Below are 27,319 nucleotides of genomic sequence, written 5' to 3'. Positions count from 1 at the left end.
AATGATGATAAATGTGAGTTTCATGCTGTAAAATACTGAGATTTATAAACATTGTCATCCATTCCCCCATTGGTATTTCACCTCAACTTTGTGAGGGTGGTAACTTACTAAATGAAAATTTACTAAAACATTACTTTAAAATATCCCAGTATTATAATGCATCATAAAATGTTGAAAGATATGGTAACTTGCCTATAGTCTTTTATTACTTGTTAAATAAACCTAGCACTATATTGCTGTGGTGCAATATTTTATAAGTAATGTAGCATATATTTTCCCAACATTTTATGCAGTTAAATTTCCATGTTTTGCAATTTTGGCTTTCTAATTTAAAGGCCACAGTGTTCCATTTTCAACAGTTCATTTCTTTATTTTAGGACTCCACTGTAAATTTAACGAGAATTAATTCGAAAATCAACCCATCTATCAAAGGTAAGGTTATCTGATTTTTACTTTTCTATAGAATGAAAAGAGTAATCTGGTGTACAATTTTGCAGAAATGTATCTCTGCCGGTCAGTATATTTGTGTTTTAGGAGCAGGAGTAGGTTATTTAGCATCTCCAGCCTGTTCCACTATTAAATGAGAACATGGTTGATCTGCAACCTAACTCCATATATCTGACTTTGGCCCATATCCCTTAATACCTTTGGTTGGCAAACATCTATCAATCTCAGATTTATAATTAACAATGGATCCAGCATCAATTTCCATTTGTAGAAGAGAGTTCCAAACTTCTAGCACACTTTGCGTGCAGAACTGTTTCCTAATTTCACTCCAGAAAGGTCTCGGTGTATGTCAAAGTATTTGTACACTTGTTGCTTTTTGCCATTCCAGAACATAGGAGTTTTGGGAAACTGTCCATAACTATAACTGACAAATGAATTTTAAGACCAAGAAAATAAAAAATCTATAATAATAATACAGTTTTTGTCTGTCCACATTTTCTGATTGGTCAGTGGTTTGATTTGGAGGATGGAGCCTGGCACACGTGCCTCGCTTACTGGCCCCCGGCTCCTGCTGCTGCCCAGGCTCGCTTACTGGCCCTTGGCCCGCACTGCTCCCTGGCCTCACTTACTGGCATGGGAGGGAGTGGGTGGGGGACATGGCATGTGAGGAGGATTGGAAGGGAGTGGGGGGACGACATGTGAAGGGGGAAGACGGCATAGGAGGAGGGAAGAGGGCATGGGGGGCAGACAGCATGGGAGGGTGGGAAGGCTGAGAGGGAATGATGGAGGGGAGGGAAGGGCTGGGAGGGGGAATGGCACGGGAGCTGGAAAGGGTGCGGAGGATGGCATGGGAGGGTGGGAGAGGGTGAAGGGGCAGAATCGGGGGGGGGGGGGTGGAATGGGAGTGTTGACATGAGGGGAGGTGAGAGAGGGGTTGGCATGGGGGCGTCAGCAAAGGAGGAGGTGGGGAGACTGCATGGGGGACAGAGGGCAGAGGGGGACAGCATGGGAGTTGGGTTGGGACTGGACATCCTGGGACGATGATGAATTGGCGATGGGATGACATGGGAGGGATGGAATGGGGGGGATGGGGATGGCATAGGAAGAAGGGGCGGGATGATATGAGGGGGATAAAAGGAATGGGATGGGTATGGCATGAGAGGGATGGGATGCCATGGGATGGGGATTTAAATAAGTACCTTTGCAATAAAGGTATGAATTTCAGCACAAATGTTTTGTGGGCCTCTGTTAGTATATCATACTAATAGATGATCTGTGGTGCCAGTGGATACAATGGAGTTACAATGTTATTTTTTGGCAGCAATCAGCAACTGCAGTATCAATGACCTATTTACACAGGGAATTTCTATTATAACTGTTACAGAGGCATTTCAGTGTTTAAAGTTGACATGTAAACTGTGATCCCTATCCCATCCCACCCATGCAATCCCTCTCATGCCATACCCATCCCATTCCTTTTATCCCTCTCATATCATCCTCATCCTGCCCCTTCTTCCTATACCATCCCCATCCCCCCATTCCATCCCCCAATAAAATGCAGCTATGAGGAAAGATTGGATTGATTGGGCTTGTTCTCCTTGGAACAGAGAAGGCTAAGGGGAGATCTGATTGAAATGTACAAAATTTTGAGTGGCCTGGGTAGAGCAGAGGTGAAGGACCTATTTACCCTAGCAAAGAGGTCAGTCTAGGGGGCATAGATTTAAAGTGACTGGTAGAAAAACTAGAGGGGAGATGAAAAACCTTTTCACCCAGAGGGTGGTGAGGGTCTGGAACTCACTGCCTGAAAGGGTAGTTGAGGCAGAAACCCTTAACTCATTCAAAAGGAGTCTGGATATGCACCTCAAGTGCCGTAATCTGCAGGGCTATGGACCAAATGCTGGAAGATGGGATTAGAATGGGTGGATTGTTTTTTGGCCGGCACAGACACGATGGGCCATGTGGGCTCTTTCTGTGCCTTAAACTTTCTATGGTTCTATTCTATTCTATGGTTAAGTGAGTGGACAAAATCATGGCAGATAGAGTTCAATGTAGAAAATGTGAGGACATCCACTTTAGATCCAAGAAAGACGTATCAGAAAATTTTGTTGAGAGACTAGGAACTGTGGATGAGCAAAATAATTTGGGTGTTCAAGTACACAAATAACTAATAGCTAGTGCACAGGTACAAAAAGTAATCAAGAAGGCTGATGGAATGTTGGCATTTATCTTAAGAGGGGCTGGAATATAAATGAGAGGAAGTGATACTTCAGTTGTACAGAACCTTCTTCAGATGGCATCTGGAATATTGTGTTTATTTCTGAGATGGCTACATTGGCCTTGGTTGAGGTACAGTGCAGATTCATCAGAATTATACCAGTGCTTAATGAATTAACTTATGAGAACATGTTGCCAATTTCAAACAGATCTAGCAACTCAAAATTGGGCATCCATGAGGCGCTGTGGGCCATCAGCAGCAGCAGAATTGTATTCAACCACAATCTATAACCTCATGGCCTGGCATATTCCCTGCTCTTGTTATCATCAAGCCGGGGGACCAACCCTAGTTCAATGAAGAGTGCAGGAGGGCATGCCAGGAACAGCACCAGGCACACCTAAATGTGAGATGTCAGCCTAGTGAAGCTACAACACAGGACTACTTGCATGCCAAACAGCGGAAGCAGCATGCGATGGACAGGGCTAAGTGATCCACAACCAAAGGATCAGATCTAAACTCTGCAGTCCTGTCACATCCAGTTGTGAATGGTGGTGGAGCATTAAACAACTAACAAGAGGAGGAGGCTCCACAAATATCACTATCCTCAATAATGGGGAGCCCAGCACATCAGTGCAAAAGACAAGGCTGAAGCATTTGCATCCACCTTCAGCCAGAAGTGCCAAGTGGATGATCCATCTTGGCCTCCACGTGAGGTCCCCAGCATCACAGATGCCAGTCTTCACCCAATCCGAATCAATCCATGTGATATCAAGAAAGGGCTGAAGGCACTGGATACTGGAAAAGCTACGAGCCCTGACAACATTCTGGCAATAGTACTGAAGACTTGTGCTGCAGAATTAGCCGCCCCCCCCTAGCCAAGCTGTTCCAGTACAGCTACAACACTGGCATCTACCCGGCAATGTGGAAAATTGCCCAAGTAAAGCAGGACAAATCCAACCCAGCCAATTACTGCTCTATCAGTCGACTCTCGATCAGCAAAGTGATGGAAGGGGTCGATGACAGTGCTATCCAATGGCACTTGCTCAGTAATAACCTGCTCAATGATGATCAGTTTGGGTTCCGCCAGGGCCTCTGAGCTCCTGTCCTCAGTACAGCCTTGGTCCAAACATGAACAAAAGAGCTGAACTCCAGAGGTGAGGTGCGAGTGACTTCCCTTGACATCAAGGCAGCATTTGACTGAGTGTGGCATCAAGGCAGCATTTGACTGAGTGTGGCATCAAGGAGTCCTAGTAAAATTGGAGTCAATGAGAATCAGAGGGAAAACTCTGCTGGTTGGAGTCATACCTTGCTCAAAGGAAGATGATTGTGGTTGTTGGAGGTCAATCATCTCAGTCATAGAGTTATACAGCACAGAAACAGGCCCTTCGGCCCAACGCATCTGCACCGACCATCAAGCACCCATCCAATCTAATCCCATTTTCCTGCACTTGGCCCGTAGCCTTGTATGCTATGGCGTTTCAAGTGCTCATCTAAATACTTCTTAAATGTTGTAAGGGTTCCTGTCTCTATCACCCCTTCAGGCAGTGTGTTCCAGATTCCAACCACCCTCTGGGTGAAAACAATTTTCCTGAAATCCCCTCTAAACCTCCTGCTTCTTATCATAAATCTATGCCCCCTGGTTATTGACCCTCTGCTAAGGGAAAAAGTTTCTTCCTATCTATCCTATCAGTGCCCCTCATAATTTCGTACACCTCAATCAGATCCCCTCAGTCTTCTCTGCTGCAAGGAAAACAACCCTAGCCTATCCAGTCTCTCTTCATAGCTGAAATGCTCCAGCCCAGGCAACATCCTGGTGAATCTCCTCTGCCCCCATTCCAGTGCAATTGCATCCTTCCTATAATATGGTGCCCAGAACTGTACACAGTAGTCCAGCTGTGGCCTAACTAGCATTTTATACAGCTCCATCATAACCTCCCTGCTCTTATATTCTATGCCTCGACTAATAAAGAAAAGTATCCCATATGCCTTCCTAACCACCTTATCTACCTGTGCTGCTGCCTTCAGTGATCTGTGGACAAGTACACCAACGTCCCACTGACCCTCTGTACTTCCTAGGGTCCTACCACCCATTGTATATTTCCTTGCCTTGTTAGTCCTCCCAAAATGCATCCCCTCACCTTCTCAGGATTAAATTCCATCTGCTACTGCTCCACCCATCTTACCAGCCCATCTATATCGTCCTGTAGTCTAAGGCTTTCCTCCTCACTTTACGCCACCACCAATTTTCATGTCATCTGCGAACTTACTGATCATACCTCCTACATTCACGTCTAAATCATTAATGTACACTACAAACAGCAAAGGTCCCAGCACCTATCCCTGCGGTACACCACTGGTCACAGGCTTCCATTTGCAAAAACAACCCTCGACCATCACCCTCTGCCTCCTTCCACTAAGGCAATTTTGGACCCAATTTGCCAAATTGCCCTGGATCCTATGGGCCCTTACCTTCTTAACCAATCTCCTATGCGGGACCTTATCAAAAGCCTAACTGAAGTCCATATAGACTACATCAACTGCTTTACCCTCATCTACACATTTAGGCACCTCCTCGAAAAATTCAATGAAGTTAGTTAGATACAATCTCTCCCTGACAAAGCCATGCTGTCTATGTCTGTTTAATCCCTGCCTCTCCTTGTGGAGATTAATCCTGTCTCTCAGAATTTTTTCCAATAGTTTCCCAACCACTGATGTTAGATTCAATGGCCTATAATTACCTGGTTTATCCCTGCTACCCTTCTTGAATAATGGTACCACATTTGCTGTCCTCCAGTCCTCTGGTACCTCTCCTGTGGCCAGAGAGGATTTGAAAATTTGTGTCAGAGCCCCTGCTATCTCCTCCCTTGCCTCACATAGTAGCCTGGGACACATCTCATCTGGGCCTGTGGATTTATCCAACTTTAAGCCCACTAAAACAGCTAATACTTCCTCCTTTTCAGTGCTAATTTGTTCCAGTATATCACAATCCCGCTCCCTGATCTCTACACCTACATCGTCCTTCTCCATAATGAACATAGTCCCAGGCCATGACTGCAGGACTTCCTCAGGGTAGTGTCTGAGGCCCAACCATCTTCAGCTGTTTCATCAATGACCTTCCCTCCATGATAAGGTTAGAAGTGGGAATGTTTGCTGCTGATTACACAATGTTCAGCACCATTTGCGACTCCTCAGATAAAGAAGCAGCCTATGTTCAGATGCAGCAAGATCTGGAGAACATCCAGGCTTGGGCTGATAAGTGGCAAGTAACATTCACGCCACACAAGTGCCAGGCAATGACCATCTCAAACAAGAGAGAATCTAACCATCTCCCCTTGACATTCAATGGCTGAATCCCCCACTATCAGCATCCTATGGGTTACCATTGATGAGAAACTGTATTGGACCAGCCACATAAATACTGTGGCTACAAGAGCTGGTCAGAGGCTAGGAATTATGTGGAGAGTAACGTATCCATTGTCTCTCGAGATAAGGAGGCCCAAAGAACTCACGTCGTGACTCCCTAATGCCTGTCTACAAGGCACAAGTCAGGAATGTGATGGAATGCTGTCCACTTGCCTGGATGGGTGCAGCTCCAACAACACTCAAGAAGTCAACACCACCCAGGACAAAGCAGCCTGCTTGATTGGCACCACATTTACCACCTTCAACCTTTACTTCCTTCACCACCGATGCACAGTGGCAGCAGTGTGTACCATCTACAAGATGCACTGCAGCAACTCACCAAAGCTTCTTCGACAGCACCTTCCAAACGCGTGACCTGTACCATCTAGAAGGACAAGGGCAGCAGATGCATGGGAACACCACCACCTGCAAGTTTCCGTCCAAGCCGCACACCATCCTGACTTGGAACTATATCGTCGTTTCTTCACTGTCGCTGGGTCAAAATCCTGGAACTCCCTTCCTAACAGCACTGTGAATGTACCTACACCCCAAGGGCTGCAGCAGTTCAAGAGGGCAGCTCACCACCCCTTCTCGAGGGCAGTTACGAATGGGCGATAAATGCTAGCCTAGCCAGCGACATCCGCATCCCATGAAGGGTTGAAAAAAAAGTAACTTGATTCCCTTGAAAGATGAGAGGTGATCTAATTGAGATGTTTAAAATGAAAAAAGAGTTCAATGGAGTACATGTAGAGAAGCTATTTCTCTGATGGGGGAATTGAGAACAAGGGAACAATATCTTAAAATTAGAACTAGGTCATTCAGGACTGAAATCAGGAAGTACAAAAGCAGGTAAATGGAGTTGAGGTACAGATTAGCCATGATCTGATGGAATGGTGCACCAAGCACAAGGGGCAGAATGTGCTACTCCTGTTCCTGTTGATATGTTAAACAGTTTCAAACCATTATGTTGTTCTTTTGTAACCTTTTTGAATCCTTTATATCCTTTTGGTTGGAATTGTGCTTCGCAACTCTTCAGATGCTGAAGTAGTCCATGTCCATATTCAGTGAGACCTGGACAATATACAGACTTGGGCTGATATGTGGCAAGTAACATTCACGCCACGCAAGTGTCAGGCAATGGACATCTCTAACGAGAGAGAATCTAACCATCTGCCCTTGACATTCAATGGCATTAGCATCGCTGAATCCCCCGCCAACATTCTGGGGGTTACCATTGACTGGAAACTTAACTGGACCAGTCATATAAATACTGTGGCTATAAGGGCAGGTGTGAGATTGGGAATTCTGAGACCAGTAACTGACCTCCTCACTCCTCAAAGTCTGTCCACTGTCTACAGTGCACAAGTCAGGAGTGTGATGGAATACTCTCCACTTGCCTGGATGAGTGCAGCGCCAACAACACTCAAGAAGCTCGATGCCATCCAGGGCAGAGCAGCCTGCTTGATCGGCACCCCATCCACCACCTTAAAGATTCGCTCCCTTCGCCACTGACACACAGTGACAACAGTGTGTACCATCTACAAGATGCACTGCAGCAACTCACCAAGGCTCCTTTGACAGCACCTTCCAAACTTGCAACCTCTACTACCTAAAAGAACAAGGAGAACAGACACATGGGAACACCACCACCTGCAAGTTCCCCTCCAAATCACATGCCATCCTGATTTGGAACTATATAATCGTTCTTTCACTGTCGCTGGGACAAAATCTTGGAACTTCCTTCCTAACAGCACTGTGAATGTACCCATACCAGATTGACTGTAGCTGTTCAAGAAGGCAGCTCACCAGAACCTTCTCAAGGGCAATTAAGGATGGGCAACAAATGCTGGCCTCGCCAGTGATGCCCACATCCCATGAAAGAATTTTTTTAAAAATTGTTTGCAAACCATGTCTCAGAAATCTCTGCTGTTTGAATTCTGCATAGTGGCACAGAAGTCTAGATTTAAAAACAAAAATGATAATTTGCAGGTATTTAAGAGTCTTTTCTTTTTTTTTTGGACCGTCTTCTTCCAAAAAAGCCACCAACAATAACTTTATATGGCATTATAATAAGCTGGAGAAGAGGGAGGAAAGAAGAGGTTGTTGCCCACAGGAGGAGGATGCAGGCGAAGGTGGTGCTGTGCATGTGCGTCCATGTCTTTAGCTTCCTAGTTGAAGAAATTCATCTTCACCGTCCTATTCAGAATCCATACCACGTCAGTGAACTCCAGTGGCTTTTTCTCCACTTCTTCCTCTCAAATTGGGGAGGGGGACTGGGGTGGGGGCAGTGGAGGGAAAGCACTGCTGCATAAGTCACTAGGTGTCTTGGGATATTGGACAGGATTGCTCTGAATGCCTTTCTGCAAGAATACAAGTTGGTCATAAACCAACTAATGCCTCCTATTTTTTATTGCTGTTTGGTCACTTTAATTCCTCCCCTTGAATTCCTCATCACCATTCACAGGAAAGTAATTGATTTCCTCTGGCATAAAGCAAAATACTGGGTCTCTGTTGAAGTTCTGAGCCAACACTTGGGAAGGGCAGTTAGGTGCTGGTGTATATTTCTCTATAAACTGCTGTTACAATTTTATGGTGGATATTCTCTTGTTCAGTGTCACTGTTCAGCCCTAAAAGTGGGCCTTGAGTCCTCAATGATCCACATCTTTCCTGTTCAATATCTAGTTAAATAATGGCACATCCTGGGGATCATCACATGGAACTCTTGTTCCATTAACTGATAACTGAAGTCTCACCACTTGTGTTCACTTGTCTTTAAGGAAGGCAAACTGAAAACCACTTTGAAGCAAGGCACAATTATAAACCAGCAAGCTAGTTTGTTGCACATAATGTACCTAAATGAACAGAATACAGCTTTCACAATGACTTTCATCAATGTCCAACTGCTCCTTGTACCATGAAAATAATAAAATGCAACTCTGCTGCTATTCTAGGTAAAACTCATTTTTACACTAGCTCTTTCTAAGATGTCTTCCTCTACTATAGTCATTATGGGTTTAGCCTGGAATCAGCATCCCCAGAGAGAACTAAAGGAGGTCCTCTGATCCTGGTCAATTATGACAGCTCAATAGACCAGTCGCCTGCACACACAGGGCTGGATTTACCTTCTCAAGGCCAATTAGTGATGGGCAATAAGTGCTGGCCTGGCCAAGGATGCCCACATCCCATGCTGGCGGGCCAGCGATGCCCACATCCCATGAATGAATAAAAAAAAAATTTAATGAGCCCTCTAGAGACAGGCTAGGAGGCAGGGTCATAGGGCCTGTCGCCTTCCCATCAGTCTGCGATTCTTTTGCGGGCAGGAAAGGGCGAAGATCGCCTTCCCGCCCAGAGGCCAATTCAGGCCGTTAAGTGGCCAGTCAGTAGCCACTTAAAGGAGGGCCTCCCCCATGTGAGGAGTTAGCACAATGAAACAAGGCGACCTCGCTTTGGGCTTGGGGGTGTGGGGCCTCCTCTGTGGGCAAACTGTGGGCCATGAGGGTCCCCGCCGGGCAAACAACTCACCTCCCTTAATATCTCCTCTCCCCCCACCCTTCCCCTTGTCACCGGGGCCTGCCAGAGTGGCCCCGGCGACCCCATCTCATTTGCTTTTGGTCCCGGGCTCCAGTACTGGGCAAGGTCCCAGTCCTCCTGTAGTATCAGCTGTGGCCACTGCTCCCGGTGGTGCTGTTGATCTTACTGAGCTGCCAGCCCTCTGATTGGGATCCCTGTCTTTAAAGGGGTGGGGATCCCGGTGCCGGGCCGAAAAGGCTTGGGAAACCCACCTTGGCCTTTCGGAGCTCCCCAGCACGATTCAGTGGCACTCAGACCTTTAAGTGCCCAGCGCCGGGAGCCCTGCCAGTGCAACTAAATCCAGCCCAAACTTACAATCCTAAAATAATTGCCTTTCCTTTGATGTAAGAGTTAATGGCGCCTGTGTATCTGTTCAGCTAAGACCCCTGCTGGCTATATTGAAGGAAATCCATTCCATCACAAAGGCAAAAAAATGCTTATAATTTTCCCAATAATCCTCATTGTTCTAAAGCTGAAGTAAACTGCAGAAGTAAATAGTCTGGTATTTGTTCCATCTTTCTTTGATAGGCCATTAACGATCTAAAATGCCCAAATCTTCTTCAATTCTTTGTTGCCTACTGGTTTTAATGTTAAGTTAAAAATGCTGAATTTAACATACAAGAGTTATAAATTGACAAAATTCTGCTCAGGCAAAAATGGGTGAAATACAAACTACTGAAAGTGCTTCGAGTTGTTTTATGGATTAAAGATGCTATCTCCCTAAACCTCTCCACCTTTCCTCCTTTTAAGATGCTCCTTAAAAAATACCTCTTATAGTCACCTGGCCAAATGTCTCTTTCTTTGGCTGTCAATTTTTGTCTCATTACTCTCCTGTGAATCACCTTGGGTATTTTACTATGTTGAATGCACTTTCTAAATGGAAGTGCATGAACCATTGAATTTTACAGCATAGAATGAGGCCCTTTGGCCCATTGTACCTGTACAAGCTGTTTGAAAGAACTGTCTAATTCATCCCACTCATCCACTTTTTCCCCATTGCCCTGCAATTCTTTTTGTTTTTTGGTGATGGGTGAGAAGGATTTAACAGGGGAAAGGATATGGACAGCAGAGTTTCAGAATAGCTGAATTTTAAGGAGGGTGGGGGATGAGAATCCAGCGAGGAGAGCATTGGAAGGCTTGAGTGTGGAAGTTACAAAGACATGAGTGATAATTTCAGCAGCAGATGGGTTAAGGTAGAGCAGAGGTGGGAAACTTAGGTAGTCTTGTAGTGTGATGGGGTCGGAAGCTAGACTCAAGGTTGAATAGGAACCCAAGGATATGAACAATTTGGTTCAGCCTGAAACCATGGCTGGGGAGGGTTTGTGAAGAGGATCCAAAGATTATGGCAGGGACTGAAGACAGAGACTTCAGTCTTCCTAATCTTTAGCTGGAGCAGATGGTGGCTCATCAAGACTGGATATCAGACAAGCAGTCCGACAGCACAGAGGTGTCAAGTGAGGTGGTGGAGAGCAATATTTATTTATTTTTTAGAGATCCAGCACTGAAACAGGCCCTTCGGCCCACCGAGTCTGTGCTGACCAGCAACCACCCATTTATGCTAATCCTACATTAATCCCATATTCCCTACCACATCCCCACCATTCTCCTACCACCTACCTACACTAGGGACAATTTACAATGGCCAATTTACCTATCAACCTGCAAGTCTTTGGCATGTGGGAGGAAACCGGAGCACCCGGCAGAAACCCACGCTGTCACAGGGAGAACTTGCAAACTCCGCACAGGCAGTACCCAGAACTGAACCCGGGTCGCTGGAGCTGTGAGGCTGCGGTGCTAACCACTGCACCACTGTGCCGCCCTATTTGTGGAAACATGTAGGCTTCGTCCATCGATGAATACCTTGAGTGCACAGCCAGTCAGAAAACTTTAAAGGGAATGCACATTAAAAGGAATATTGGTGGAAAGGTAGAGCAAGGTGTCATCAGCATACATGTGAAAGCTGCCTTGTTGCTTAAGGGTAGCATGTAGATGAGGAGATGGTAGAAGGACTGCTGAAGTAAAGGTACAGGGCTGTAAAGAGAATACATTGCTCTGATTACAAACACAAGTGTAAGAGTAGAACCAAGCCTTTCCTGTTCCAATACCAAATATGTATGTATACCGTCAGAATTTCTAAACATGTGCATTGGTTGCAGAATGTTGAGCGTTGACCAAAATCTTTGTAGCAAGCTCCACAAAAGCAAAACAGCTAAATTAAGACTGGAGAATGACTGTTTTTGGAACCTTGCTGTGCGCAGTTTGGCTGCCAAATGTTCTGCATGACAACAGTGACTATACTTCAAAATATTTAATTGGTTCTATAGGACTTTGAGCCATCCTGAAGTCATGAAAGGTGCAAGTCTTATTTCTTTCCTTCAAGAGGATATTTGATGTTGATTATTTAGTAATAACACACTAAAACCTCAATTTTTCAGAGGTTTGAAGAATTACTGGTTTATTTTTGTATATCTCATTCTTAGCCAATCAGACTTCTGAATACATAAGTAATTAAACGATTAATACTTTAATATCCTTACAAAAAACTTCTACCTCACTTGGTTATTATTTTCTATATACCCCGTCATTAAGAATATGCCTCAGTTAGTTAATATTTACACTACCAGATAGTTCTGTTTCGGACCAAGTCCTGCTCACTCATTACCTCAGTCTTCATTGATCTAAGATGGCTCATGGTCCTTCAAAACTACAGATTAAAATTCTCATTCTTTTAAATGCCTCAATAACCTTGCCCCTCCATATCTGTGTAATCTCTATGACAACCCTCCCTCCAAACTCTTCATTTCTGTGGCTCTAGCCTTCCACATTCCACCCCCTGCCACCACCTTTTGGCCCATGTCTTGGACCAGCATTCACTGTAGCCTCTTCACACATCTCTCCACCCTTTAAACCCTCCTTATAACCTCCCTTTTTGCCAGACTTTGGTCATTCTTCTCAACATTTATGGGTGGCACAGTGGCGCAGTGGTTAGCACTGCAGCCTCACAGCTCCAGCGACCCGGGTTCGGTTCTGGGTACAGCCTGTGCGGAGTTTGCAAGTTCTCCCTGTGACCGCGTGGGTTTCCGCCGGGTGCTCTGGTTTCCTCCCACAGCCAAAGACTTGCAGGTTGATGGGCCATTGTAAATTGCCCCTAGTGTAGGTAGGTGGTAGGAGAATTGAGGGAAGGTGGGGATGTGGTAGGGAATATGGGATTAATATAGGATTAGTATAAATGGGGGGTTGATGGTCGGCACAGACTCGGTGGGTCATAGGGCCTGTTTCAGTGCTGTATCTCTCTATGACTCTAACATCATCGTCTTTGCTTGGCATCCTATTGTTTCTTTGTGCCTCTGTGAAGCACCTTGGGCATTTTCTACATTAAAAGTGCTCAATAAATGCAAATTTATTATTGCCATCAAGAGAGGAGGAAATAAGGCAAAGTTGGATTTCCAAAGCATGCATATGATACCTGATTCTATTCTTCTCCATGTTGTTACCAAGAAGAAGTGTATAGATAAGGTGTACAGATAAGTTACCATGTGGGCATGAGTGGAGAAATTGTTGGTGGATATGTAGTATTGTTGTTGGGTTGGATATGTTCAGAAGTAGGAAAGAAGCGTAAAGCTGTATTGTTAAGAAGAGATGTTGAAGGAGGATAGAATGATTAATAGTGTCCAAGGCGTCAAGAAGGATGAGGTAGGACAGCAATCTGTGGTCATGGTCACAAAGGATGTTTTTTGTAACTTTGACCAGAGATTTCTCAGCCTTGTGGGTGGTTTGGAAGTTATTTTGCAGGGATCTCAAGCAGGGAGAAGTGGGCATGTTGTCATAAAGCAGCAACACATTCCAGATCTACGGAGAGGAAGGAAATATTTGAGGTCGGACAGTAATTGGAGATTAGAAACAGGTTTAAAATTGTGTTATAATTGTCGTGTAAATATTAAAATAGTGTAAAATTGGTCTGTTCTGAAGGAGGTTAGGTCAAAGGGGCAATGTCTGAGATTGATGGTAAGTAGGAGCCAAGGGGAGGAATTTGGGTGGTCAGGACCTGAGGGGGGCATTGGGGGAGAATTACAACCATACGACCAGATGAGTCAGGAGCAGAAGTAGGCCATTCGGCCCGTCGAGCCTGCTCTGCCATTCAATAAGATCATGGCTGATCTGTTTTTGTCTAGAATTCCGCAGTCCCATCTACCCACGATAATCTTTGATTCCCTTGCCTAACAAGAATCTATCTACCTCCACCTTTAAAATATTCAATGACCCCACCTCCACCACCTTCTGAGGCAGAGAATTCCAAAGTCGCAAAACCCTCAGAGAAAAAATTTCTCCTTGTCTCTCTGTCCCAAAAGGGTGACCCCTGATTTTAAAACCGTGCCCCCTAGTTCTGGACTCACCCACAAGAGGAAACATCCTTTCCACATCCACATTGTCAAGACCGTTCAAGATCTTATATACTTCAATCAAGTCTCCCCTTACTCTTCTAAACTCCAGTGAAAACAAGCCCAGTATGTCCAACCTTTCCTCATAAGACAACCCGCTCATTCCAGGTACCAATCTAGTAAACCTCCTCTGAACCGTCTCCAACGCATTCACATCCTTCCTTAAATAAGAAGACCAAAACTGCAGACAGTATTCGAGATGTGGTCTCACCAATGTCCTGTTAACTGAAGCATAACATATTTTCAATTCCTCTTGTAATAAAGGATAGCATTCCATTAGCCTTCTTTATTACTTGCTGTACCTGCATGCTAACTTTTTGTGACTCATGCAGTAGAACACCTAGATCCCTCTGCACCTTGGAATTCTGCAGTAGTTCCCCATTTAAGAAATACTCTGCTTTTTTATTCTTCCTACCAAAGTGAACAACTTCACATTTTCCCACATTATACTCCATCTGCCAGATTTTTGAGGGAAGATGGGAGCCTTTGAAAATGATTCTCCAGATTTGATGAGATTTACTAAGTTCTAGGTTTTGGCATGTTTAATTCTGTCATTTTCATCTCATAAAACAAACTGCATCAGCTTACTATATCACTCAAGGAATTTGAACATTTCTTCCTAAGCCAGCCATAGATGTCAGAAAAATTTTGCTCCATTTCAAATTCCCACTTTTAGCCCTTGGAATAGCAAAACTAGCATATCTTTGGCCCTTTTAACATGGAGACTCTCAAACAAACTTAACACTTCACAGACATATGCAGTGGACAGTGTGAACAGATGTTCTGGGCAAATATGATCACTTTATCTGTCTCTCAATTGTACAAATCATGCAGTGGAACAAACAAATTCTTTCACATGGAAGAGCCAATACTGCAAGTTAAATCAAGGAAATGAACCAGTTTTTTCTTCGAAGTAAATGAAATGAGCAAATCCTGTTACACCTAGCCTAAATATTCCCTGTGACCCATTTAATAGAATTTGAATCATTTAACCATATCCACATGTAAGATCAGCTCTGCCAAGAAACCTGGTGGGAGTGAGTATTAGCTATCTTTTTTTGTCTTGTATTCCAAAGTTGAAAGAAAATTTGTATTTACTTCGCTACGCAAATGTATTTGTATTTTACTTTCCTCATGCCAACAGTGTTATGATTTCTTAAGTTCTTTAGTTCCCCTTAGAATTGTTAGAATTCTGTATCTGCAACCTTTTCCCATAGAATCAGTCGATGCATGCCATTTGTGAAGTTATTTGATGCAATAGCTGGTTCTTGATGTTAAATTTGAACCAGTAACCTGATACTTGCCAATTTTCTAACTCATTAAATAAGGAATAGTTGCAGTTTTTGGTATTTATGATGTGTCATTATGCATTCTGAGTAATCCAAAACTTGCTTTGTCCTGAATATTAGGTGCTCTGGGTACATCAGCAGGAAAGAAATGTTCACCTCCTGTGAATTCACCGATATCTGGTTTGACATACAGCGAGAGAAAGCACTACAATAGAATGTTACGTAATCTATGCAAGACAATAAAACTTAACTCTGCATGGTAAGGCTGGAGACCTATAAAGGTGTGATATATCTCAACAATGGCTTTCTGCATCACAAATATCTTTTTCAGAGAATACTATGAATTTAAAAAAAATTAATTTTTCCTTGCATTCAGCATTAAATGTGATTGATTTTGAAAACTGCAGAGAAAATTGTGCACTAACAAGCTTAGCAATGTGAATTGAGGACAAATCAGTATGCTGAGCATATGTCATGTTAAGTAAGGATAATGACTTTCAAAAAGAAAATGGAATACCTGTTCTAATAATGTAAGGATGCAGTCTAGACTCAATCAGTGGTTGCAGTGAAAGGTGGGTCGGAGGGAAAATAAATTAGGTATCTAGAAATCAATTACTGTAATGTCACTTCTAGGCAAAATGTTAGAATTTATAATTTGAGAAAAAATTAGTGAGCATGCAGAAATACATGATACTATTCTATGATTTGGACGTGAGCCTAATAACACAATCTCATATATAATACAAAAGCAAAATACTACAGATGCTGGAAATTTGAAATAAAATGCTGGAAACACTCAGCAGGTCAGGCAGCAGCATTGGAGAGAGAAACAGAGTTAACCTTTCAAGTCGACAATCCCGCGGTTTACTGATACACGTAAGTAGGAGATTTGATTAACAGTGAGGAGACTTTTAAAGGACTAGGAAGATAGAGAGTCTAACTAGGAGAGGCACACTGGTGCTAGAAGGATTTTAATTTGGAAGAGTGTGAGGTAATACATATTGGGAACTTAAGAAATTTTATGACCATACAACTTGTATTTATAAAGTGCCTTTAACCTAAAACATCCCAAGGTGCTTCACAGCAGCATTTGAAGCAAGATTTGACACTGAGCCGCATAAGGTGGTATTAGGGCAGATGGCCAAAAGCTTGCTCAAAGGTAGATTTTAAGGGGCATTTTAAAGGAGGAAAGAGAGGTAAAGAGGCGGAGAGGTTGAGGGAGGGAATTTCAGAGCTTAGGGCCTAAGCAGCTGAAGGCACAACCAGCAATGGTGGAGCAATTAAAATCAGAGATCTTCAAGAAGACAAAATTAGATGGGTGCAGATAGCTTGGAGGGTCATGGGACTGGAGGAGATTAGAGATGGGGAGGGATGAGGCCAGGGAGGGATTTGAAAACAAGGATGTGAGTTTTAAAATTGAGATGTTGCTTGACTGGGAGCCAAGGTAGGTCAGTGAGCACTGAGGTGAAGAGTGAACAGGACTTGGTACAAGTAAGGATACAAGCAGCAGAGTTTTGGATGACTTCAAGTTGGCAGAGGATAGAATGTGGGAAGCTGCCTAGCAGTGCATTGGAGTAGTCAAGTCTAGAAGTAACAAAGGAATGGTTGAGGGTTTCAGCAGCAGATGAACAGAGGCAGGGGTGGAGTCGGGTGATGTTATGGAGATGAAAATAGTTGGTCTTCGTGATGGCGTGGATATGTGGGCAAATACGACACACAGATTGTGAACAGTCTGGTTTAGCCTCAAGACAGTTGCCGAGAAGAGGGAGGGGGTGAGCATCCAGGGATGGAGTTTGTGGCAAGGACCGAAGACAGCACAGTGAAAAGATGCTGGTAGGCTGGAGGTGAACAGAGAACTAGGAGTTCAGCTGCAACTGTGATTGAAGGTGGTCTGTGCCATTATAAAGGCCAACAGCATTTCAGGTTTTGCAACTAGGAGCATGCAGTATACTCAGTGAAGCACATCTTCCCCTCCCCTCCCAACATTCTGAAGGCCAAGTGCTAGAAATGGGATTAGAATAGTTAGGTGCTTGATGGCCGGGACAGACATGATGGGCCGAAGGGCCTGTTTCTTTGCTGTATAATTCTATGGCTCTAAAAATTGGGTAAATATTTGAAGCAGAAGATGCTACAAGGAGAGGGCAAGGCTTGGAATTAGTTTTGGATTGCCCTAACAAAGACCTAAGTCAATGAGCCGAATGATATCCTTTTGTGTTTCTAAATGCAATGATGCAGAAAACTCAGTTAGGTGCCAAGATCATGTCCGTCCCATTTCCTGCACTTCTGCTTTACCCCCCCCCCCCCCCCCTCCTCGCAATTTCCTCCCAGGACCACAATAGGGTTCCCCCCGCTGTCCTTACTTTCCACCCTCCCTGCCTCCCTATTCAACGGATCATCCTCCACCATTTTAGCCACACCCAGCATGGTTCCACCACCAAACACATCTTCCCCTCCCCTCCCAGCATTCTGAAGGAACCTTTCCCTCCGTGACATCCCAGTGCACTCCTCAATCATCCCCAACATCCTTTCCCCTTTCCAAAGCACCTTTCCGTGCAACCGCAGGAGATGCAACACCTTTTACCTCCTCTCTCCTCACCACTCAAGGCCCCAAACACGCTTTCTAGGTGAAACAGTGATTTATGTATTCTTTCAATTTAGTGTACTGTACTCACTGCTTACAAAGTGGTCTGCTCTACACTGGGGAGACCAAATGTAGATTGGGTGACTGCTTTGCAGAACATGTCCATTCAGTCCACAAGCATGACCCTGAGCTTCCAGTCACCTGTTATTTTAAATCTCTGTCTTGCTTTTGTGATAAAATAAAAGATTTCTCTGAAGAGGTAGACATCTTTTTGCTTTCAAGAAATAGATCCCTCCTCCCTGACCATAACGAGAGACACTACTGTAGGTTATAATCAGGAAGAAGCTGGGAACAAATTACATTTCTGTGAATGTCTCTCAAATTTCAAACCAATAGGTAATTGCAGACATGGTTGTGCTGTGTATTTCTCACATTTCATTTCTGAAGTTGGGTGTGATTTTGCAGTTTTGAATCAAAGCACTAGATGGTGCTCTATTCAAAAGCCAGTAATTTTCCACCTTTGATTTCCCAGTTGTAATTAAGAATGAGCATCTGATTGTATGTTTGCATTATGTTTTGGTGAATTTACAACTTAAATATGTAAATTTGCAGTAGGATAGGTGCACTTTTAGAAACAAACAAACTAAATTTGACTTTGCTGTCTGTGTTCTCCTGATTTGGCTGCATTAGGAGTCACTCATAATACCTAATTTCTCTATGCCTGCTTGATTTCTACTTCCAGTCGCATTTCAAACTCCCCAAAGTTTAGCCAAGGTCCTGTTTATGCTGCCAAGATTGGACCTGAGACCTGGTCCTATCCTTCAAGTTCCTTCTAATGTATCTTATGGCCCGTGGCTGGTTCCATCACAACTTTCTGTTCAAAATAGGGGCAAAGGAAGGATATAGGAGGATCCGAAGGAGAATGTGGAAGAAATGCAGATATAGAAAGAGATTCAATTGGGTGCGAGAAACTGAGTGTGAGGAGGGCATATAGAAAGAGCAAGGGGCAAGAGAGAAGGGTGCAGGGAGATAGCAGGAGGCTGAGGAGAGTTGGGATAGTGAAGGGGAGGGAGAGAGAGACAGGAGAGGGCGATAGTGTCAGAGAGAGAGGGACAAAAGAGGGGTCAGAAAGGAACAGAGTAGTGGGATAGAGGGGGGAGTGCAGCAGGGCAGGCAGAAAAGTCGAAGGGGAGAGACAAAAACAGATGGAAAAGATTGGGGTAAAGAGAGAGAACAAGAAAGAAAGAAAGTGAGAAAGAAATAAAAACAAAGTGCTGGAAATACTCGGCAGGTCTGGCAGCATGTGTGGAGAGAGAAAGAGATAATGTTTTAAGTCGATGACATTTCATCAGAGAGAACTGTTTTTGTTGTGCAAAAGGTGGCAAATTTACATTTTGAAAAAAAAGATTTAAAGTAACAAAACAGTTTTAAAATTAACTTTGCAAAGCTGGGAAAATGAGAGCACGTCCAAGAGTGGCCATAAATATTTTCTCTGGGTGGCATTGCAGAACTGGTTGGAATGGGTCCAGGTGGCACTGCACTTTAAATTGAGACAGGAGAGCTGGTGGTCAGCCCTGAAGTGGAAGGTGGAGTTGGAGGACAACTAAGCAAAGAGTGAAAAGCAGGGTTTAATATTCTTGTCAGAGCTGGGAAGAATGGTCCTGATGGAACTGATTTAATTTTTTTTGAATCAGCGAGAGCATGGAAAGAGCACAGAACAGGGCTCAATGATACTGTAGTTTACAATCTGAGAGCTGGGCTTAAATGGGACACAGGGCTGGTTTTTGTTTTTTTCCAACAAAAACAAAGGAGACAGGGAGGAAGGGGCTGTTTACTTGGATGGGATTGCAGACATGAATGTTCAGCAACTTTACTGTAGTGTTATGACCAGATGAGAAAGAGGTCTAGAGTTCCCTTTCAGCCTTCACTTGATCTTGCTGTAGCAGGGTTTTATTTTTAAACACAGTGTTTTTAGCTCCCCCTTGGTGAATCCTTGTTTACCGCTTTCCAATTATAAGGCAAAGAAACCAGCACAAATAGGCTTTCTTAGTTTAAAGAAGAAAAGTTGAAAATTTATTAAACTTGAACTGTAATTTAGTTGACATCTACGGATACACAACACGCCCAAGCTAGCATGCATACGTGATACACACATGCAAATAGAGACAGAAAAGAGCAGAAGGAAAATCAAGTGGAAAAGTTTGAGGCAATATCTGAAGAGTTTTTGTTACGGTTCTTCGAGCTCAGTGTAGAATCCTTGATTGTAGGTAGATCTTGTTTTTCGTTGGGGGCCATTATTCTTCTTAAACCTTTTTCTCTTGGGGTTCATGTGACTTCAGTGGATTCAGAAGCTTGTGAGAAAGAGATGGGAGCAGACAGGAGAGATCATCTCAGTCCAGGAGCAAACAGACACTCTGAGTTCAAACTGTTTGTACAATTCAGAAAACCCCAGGTTGGCAAGCAGATTGTATCACCTTAGCAGTCTCTGGAATGCTCCTCTTCACACAATACCTGATGATCAAGGTCCATTGTGGGTTGAATGTGTCAGGGAATGGCCCTTTGTCCTTCCAATCACTGTTTGTTAATATGCAAATGTATTTTCCAGCCATGGCTGATCTGTTTAACAAGTCATTCTTCACTCCAGTAACAGTTTAATATCAATGTTCATGACAAAATGTGCCTCATTCTTGGCAGGTGAGGGCCTAGCATGACAGCAGACTTAAAGTTGTAAACTTGTGAGACTGTAGGGGGCTACCGACTGCAGTTGCAGTTCTTTTAAAGTGGAACTTCATGTGTGTGTGTGAGAGAGAGATCTGTAGCTGTTGGCCTGAAGTAAAAAAAGTGTGATCAGACCAATGAAAGTGTATGTGTAACTCGTGGAATCACCCCATCAACTCAACTAAAGAATGAATTGGACATATGAATCCTAGTTCACTGACCTGGATTTCATTCAGCAATCTCTGACTGTTGGAGAAAAGGTAAACCTCAGTTCAAATTGAAATTAGCTTAGACTTATCTTACTCTATTCAATTTCTCATATGGAGCATGCTTTAAATGATCTGTCCTCCCATATCAGTCACTTGCTTTAACATGCTTACAATTTTATGGGGAAATACTTTAGAAGTGCTGTTCCAATCTTCATGTCTCATGATACTAGGTTTGGAAACCACTAAGCAATTGGAAGAAGTCTTTCCAGAGCTCAGTATTTCATGAAAGTGGCTCCTGAGTTAGGCATCCTACTGTCTCCAAAACAACAACAAAATGTTGCTTTTTAACATCCACGACTCATGTTCCCTCCAACTATTGTTTGCTGTGTGCGGCCGGCTTGATACACCCCACAGTCCCTTTAAGATTGAGTGACCTCGTATGCGCTCATCTTATAGGTAACTTTGTTTGTGTGCGGGCTGTTTGTTCCCTGTGTGGCACCTTCTAGATTGCTGCGCATTCATGCACCCACACAGCTCAGAGGGTACATTGTCCAGGACCCAATAATTTTCTTAATTTAAATCTACTATGCTGGATAGTCTAAAGCAATTTTTATTAGTTCCTGGGATATGGGCATTGCTGGCTAGGCCAGCAGTTATTGCCCTTCCCTAATTGCCCTTGAGAAGGTGGTGGTGAGCTGCCGTCTTGAACCTCTGCAGTCCATGTGGGGTAGGTACACCCACAGTGCTGTTAGGAAGGGAGTTCCAGGATTTTGACCCAGCGTCAGTGAAGGAACAGCAATATAGTGCCAAGTCAGGACGGTGGGTGGCTTGGAGGGGTACTTGCAGATGGTGGTGTTCCCATGCATCTGCTGCCCTTGTCCTTCTAAGTGGTAGAGGTCACAAGTTTAGAAGGTGCTGTTTAAGGAGCCTTGGTGTGTTGCTGCAATGCATCTTGTAGATGGTACACGCTATTGTCAGTGTGCAACGGTGGTGAAGGGAGTGAACGTTTGTTTGTACATGGGGTGTCGATCACGCGGGCTGCTTTGTCCTGGACGGTGTCGAGCTTCTTGAGTCTGTTTAAGTATATTCTTAAAAAAAAAATCAGTATCCCAGCTTGGAGTGGGAGTGGGTGGTTTGGCTTGAAATAGCTTTGAATGAGAGTGGAGCCATTGGAGCAAAGTATGTTTTAAAATCGGTCCTAGTATTGAAAATAATTCCAACCTTTATCAAATATTAGCAAATTCCAAAACAAATGTGATGTGACCGTCAACTATGACTTTACAACTGTGCAGTTAAGACTGAAAGTTAATTAGTGCCGCATACTAGCACCTTTCTCTACCTCTTACTCCTGTCTGTCTCTTTTCTTTTGGGCCTCCTTATCTCGAGAGACAATGGATACGCGCCTGGAGGTGGTCAGTGGTTTGTGAAGCAGCGCCTGGAGTGGCTATAAAGGCCAATTCTGGAGTGACAGGCTCTTCCACAGGTGCTGCAGAGAAATTTGTTTGTTGGGGCTGTTGCACAGTTGGCTCTCCCCTTGCGCCTCTGTCTTTTTTCCTGCCAACTACTAAGTCTCTTCGACTCGCCACAATTTAGCCCTGTCTTTATGGCTGCCCGCCAGCTCTGGCGAATGCTGGCAACTGACTCCCACGACTTGTGATCAATGTCACACGATTTCATGTCGCGTTTGCAGACGTCTTTATAACGGAGACATGGACGGCCGGTGGGTCTGATACCAGTGGCGAGCTCGCTGTACAATGTGTCTTTGGGGATCCTGCCATCTTCCATGCGGCTCACATGGCCAACCCATCTCAAGCGCCGCTGACTCAGTAGTGTGTATAAGCTGGGGGTGTTGGCCGCTTCAAGGACTTCTGTGTTGGAGATATAGTCCTGCCACCTGATGCCAAGTATTCTCCGAAGGCAGCGAAGATGGAATGAATTGAGACGTCGCTCTTGGCTGGCATACGTTGTCCAGGCCTCGCTGCCGTAGAGCAAGGTACTGAGGACACAGGCCTGATACACTCGGACTTTTGTGTTCCGTGTCAGTGCGCCATTTTCCCACACTCTCTTGGCCAGTCTGGACATAGCAGTGGAAGCCTTACCCATGCGCTTGTTGATTTCTGCATCTAGAGACAGGTTACTGGTGATAGTTGAGCCTAGGTAGGTGTCTCTTAGAAACATAGAAAATAGGTCCTTCCTAACCACTCTAGGCTCCTCATAATTTTATACACCTGAATTAACTCTCCCTTCAGTCTCCTGTGTTCCAAAGAAAATAACCCCCAGCCTGTCCAATCTTTCCTCATAACTAAAATTCTCAAACTCTGGCAACATTTTGGCAAATCTCCTCTGTACCCTCACGAGTGCTATCACATCCTTCCTGTAATGCAGTGATTGAACTGTATGCAGTACTCTAGCTGCGGTCTAACTAGTGTTTTATACAGTTCTAGCATAACCTTCCTGCTCTTTTATTCTGTGCCTCAGCTAATGAAGAAAAGTACCTTTTATGCTTTCTTAACCACCTTATCAACATGTCCTGCTCCTTCAGGGAACTGTGGACATGCACTCCAAGATCCCTCTGTTCTTCTACACTTTTCAGTATCCTACCATTTATTGTGTATTTCCTTGCCTTGTTTGCTTTCTTCAAATGCATTACCTCACCCTTACCCAGATTGAACTCCATTTGCTAATGTTCTCCCCACCTGCAATCTACAACTTTCTTCTCACTATCGACCATGTGGCCAATTTTCAGATCATCTGCATACTTCTTAATCATGCTCCCTACATTTGAGTCTAAATTATTGACATATACCACAAACAATGAGGGACCCAGTGCTGAATCATGTGGAAACCCACTAAAACAACCTACCAGTCCCAAAAACACCTGACAAGCATTACCCGGAACAAATCCATGGTGAGTGTCCTTTCTAAGTGATGTTTTATACTGTGTCTCAGAATTTTTTCCAATAATTTACCCACCACTGAGGTTACGCCGACTAGCCTGTAATTTCACAGTGTCATGAAAACCATACCTGCCAAAGTGAGACATGTTGGTTTCGTCATATGGAACATTAATTTTGAATTGTTGCTGGACTGAAAAAAAAAATGGCTTGGTTTAAAAGACCACTGAAGCATGGCTGCACATTTTGCATTCTAAAAGACTATTCTTAAAGATAGTATGATCGCTGCTACCAATGGGCGCCTTAACTATGAGGTTATTAATTAATCCTGTCTCGTTGCACAATACCAGGTTGAGTATAGCCTGCTGTCTGGTTGGCTGCAGAACATATTGTTCCAAGAAATTATCCCGAAAACATTCTATGTACTCCTCATCTAGGCTACCTCCGCCCATTTGATTTTTCCAGTCTATATGTAGGTTAAAACCCCCATAATTATCACTGTACCTTTCTGACAAGCTGCCATTATTTCTTCCTTTATACACTGTCCTACAGTGTGGTTAATGTTAGGTGGCCTGTACACCACTCCCACAAGTAACTTTTTGCCTTTGATGATTTTTCATCTCTACCCAAACATCCTGGTCTCCTGAACTTGCATCATCCCTCTGTATTGCGCTAATACCATCATTAATTAACAGAGATACCCCTCCACCTTTTCCCAGCTTCCTGTCCTTCCTAAATGCCATGTATCCTTCAATATTCAGGTCCCAATCTATGTCGTCCTGCAGCCATGTCTCTGTTATGGCTGTCAGATCGTACCTATTTATTTCTATTTGCACTCTCAGTTCATCTGTTTTGTTTTGAATGCTACGTGCATTCAGATACAGAGCCACTCAAATCTCAAGGGAGAAGACTTCTGCAGCTAAACAAGTTTGAAAGTGTGCGCTGGACCCCAACGAGAACAGCAAGACAACTGCAATCCAAGACTTCACATCAAACCCAAAAGCCAGTAACTGAACTCCAGCTATTACTTTAAACCTTTTTCCGTCTTTCTCCTCCTCTGTCTCTATTTAGTTTAGTTTAGAGATACAGCACTGAAACAGGATCTTCGGCCCACCGAGTCTGTGCCGACCATCAACCACCCATTTATGCTAATCCTACACTAACCCCATATTCTTACCAAACATCCCCGCCTGTCCCTATATTTCCCTACCACCTACCTATACTAGTGGAAATTTATAATGGCCAATTTACCTATCAACCTGCAAGTCTTTTGGCATGTGGGAGGAAACCGGAGCACCCGGAGAAAACCCACGCAGACACAGGGAGAACTTGCAAACTCCCCACAGGCAGTACCCAGAATTGAACCCGGGTCGCTGGAGCTGTGAGGCTGCGGTGCTAACCACTGCGCCGCCCTTTGCATGTGTGTTTATCATGTATGCATGCTAGCGTGGTCGCGTCACGTTTTTCTAGTAGTTTTAACTGAATTAGAGTTGTAAGGTTAATATATGTACACGTTTCTTGTTTAAGTCAAAGAAAACCTGTCTGGTTGATTTCTTTGCCATTACAATTAGAGAGCGGTGCACAAGGATTCACTGAGGGGAAGCTTAAAACAGGGTGTTTTAAAAATTAAACCCTGTTACGGCCAAACCAGGCAAAGACTGAGAGGGGAGCCCTAGACCCCTGCCTCACCTGGTTGTAACAACGGGCTAATCCTTCCTCCCTTTTTAAACAATGGTACAACACTAGCTGGCCTCGAATCCTCTGGCATCACACCTGTAGCCCAAGAGGATTGGCAAATGATGGTCAGAGCCTCCGCTTTTTCTTCCCTTTCCTGTCTGAGCAGCCTGAATACATTTCATCTGGGCATGATGACTTATCACTTTCAAGGATGCTAAACATCTTAATATTTCCTCCCTCACTATGTTTAGCCCATCCAATATTTCACAGTCCTCCTCCTTAATTACAATGTCTGTTTCATTCCCCCTCTTTTGTGAAAACAGACACAAAGTATTCATTAAGAACCATGCCCATGTCTTCCGCTTCTACACACAAGTTACCTTTTTAGTCGCTAATCGTCCCTACTATTTCCTTAGTTATGCTTTTGCCCTTTGTCTTTGTAAAATATCTTTGGGTTATTCTTGATTTTACTTGCCAGTATTGTGTCATGCCCTCTCTTTTGCTTTCCCAACTTTTTAAATTTCACCCCTGAACTTTCTATACTCCTCTAGGCTTTCTGCATTATTGAGCGCTTGGCATCTGAGAAATGCTTCCCAATTTTGCCAACCTAATCTGAATGCTCTTTGACATACGTTGGGGTGTTAATTATTAGTCACTTGGACAAATGTGGATTAATTAAGGAAAGTTAGCACAGATTTGTTAAGGGCAAATCGTGTTTAACTAACTTGCCTGAGTTTTTTGATAAGGTGACAGAGAGGTTTGATGAGGGTAGTGTGGTTGATGTGTACATGGCCTTCCAAAAGAGATTTGATAAAGTACCACATAACTGACTTGTCAGCAAAGTTAGAGCTCATGGAATAAAAGGGACAGTAGCAGCATGGATACAAAATTGGCTGAGTGAGAGGCAACGGAGTAGTTGTGAACAGTTGTTTTTCAGACTGGAGGAATGTATATAGTGGGGTTAGGACCCCTGCTTTTCTTGATATATGTTAATGACCTAGACTTGGGTGTGCCCTGCTGTTCTTGATATATGTTAATGACCTAGACTTGGGTGTACAGGGCACCATTTCAAAATTTGCAGATGATACAAAACTTGGAAGTATTGTGAACTTTGGGGAGGATAATGATAGTCATCAAGAGGACATAGGCTGGTGGAATGAGCGGACAAGTGGTAGATGAAATTTAATGCTGAAAAGTATGGTGATTTATTTTGGTAGGAGGAACAAGGAGAAGCAATATAAATTTAAGGGGGTTCAGGAGCAGAGGGACCTGGGGGGTATATGTGCACGAATCATTGAAGGTTACAGGGCAGGTTGAGAAAGCATCTTTATAAATAGGAGCATAGAGCACAAGAACAGGAAAGTTATGATAAATCTGTTAAAAAAAAACATTGGTTCGGCCTCAACTGGGGTATTGTGTCCAGTACTGAGCACCACACTTTTGGAAGGATGTTGAGGCAGGCATTAGAGAGGGTGCAAAAAAGATTCACGAGAATGGCTCCAGGGATGAGGATCTTCAGTTAGTGGATAGGTTGGAGGAGCTGGGTCTGTTCTCCTTGGAGAACAGATTAAGAGGAGATTTGATAGAGGTATTCAAAATCATAAGGTGATTGGACAGTGTAGATAGGGAGAAACTGTTCCCATTGCTGGAAGGATTCAGAACCCAGGGACACCGATTTAAGAGGATTGGCAAATGATGCAACAGAGCCATGAAGAGAAACTTTTTTTATGCAGCGAGTGGTTAGGAACTGCAATACACTGCTTGAGAGTGTAGTGGAGGTAGATTCAATCGAGACTTCAAAAGAAAACTGGATAATTATCTGAAAAGAAAAAAGTTGCAGGGCTACGGGATAAATGCAGGGGAGTGGGACTAGGTGAG

The 27,319-nt window shown here is 43.8% G+C and overlaps 1 protein-coding gene across 6 annotated transcripts in view; it reads left to right on the top strand.

The window, feature by feature from the left end:
• Positions 1 to 27,319, top strand: part of LOC137371343 (coiled-coil domain-containing protein 138-like) — a 144,062-nt gene that overhangs the window by 11,085 nt on the left and 105,658 nt on the right. For all 6 annotated transcript variants that reach the window (XM_068033787.1, XM_068033790.1, XM_068033789.1 and 3 more), the window contains exons 2-3: positions 378 to 432; positions 15,483 to 15,621. In XM_068033787.1, the coding sequence (XP_067889888.1) occupies positions 378 to 432; positions 15,483 to 15,621 (194 nt within the window). The remainder of the gene's footprint in view (positions 1 to 377; positions 433 to 15,482; positions 15,622 to 27,319) is intronic.

The sequence above is a fragment of the Heterodontus francisci genome, chromosome 6, assembly GCF_036365525.1.
Source record: "Heterodontus francisci isolate sHetFra1 chromosome 6, sHetFra1.hap1, whole genome shotgun sequence".
NCBI classification, from domain to species: Eukaryota; Metazoa; Chordata; class Chondrichthyes; order Heterodontiformes; family Heterodontidae; genus Heterodontus; species Heterodontus francisci.
Note: the sequence above shows the minus strand (reverse complement) of the source record. Positions and strands in the feature narration are given on the sequence as shown.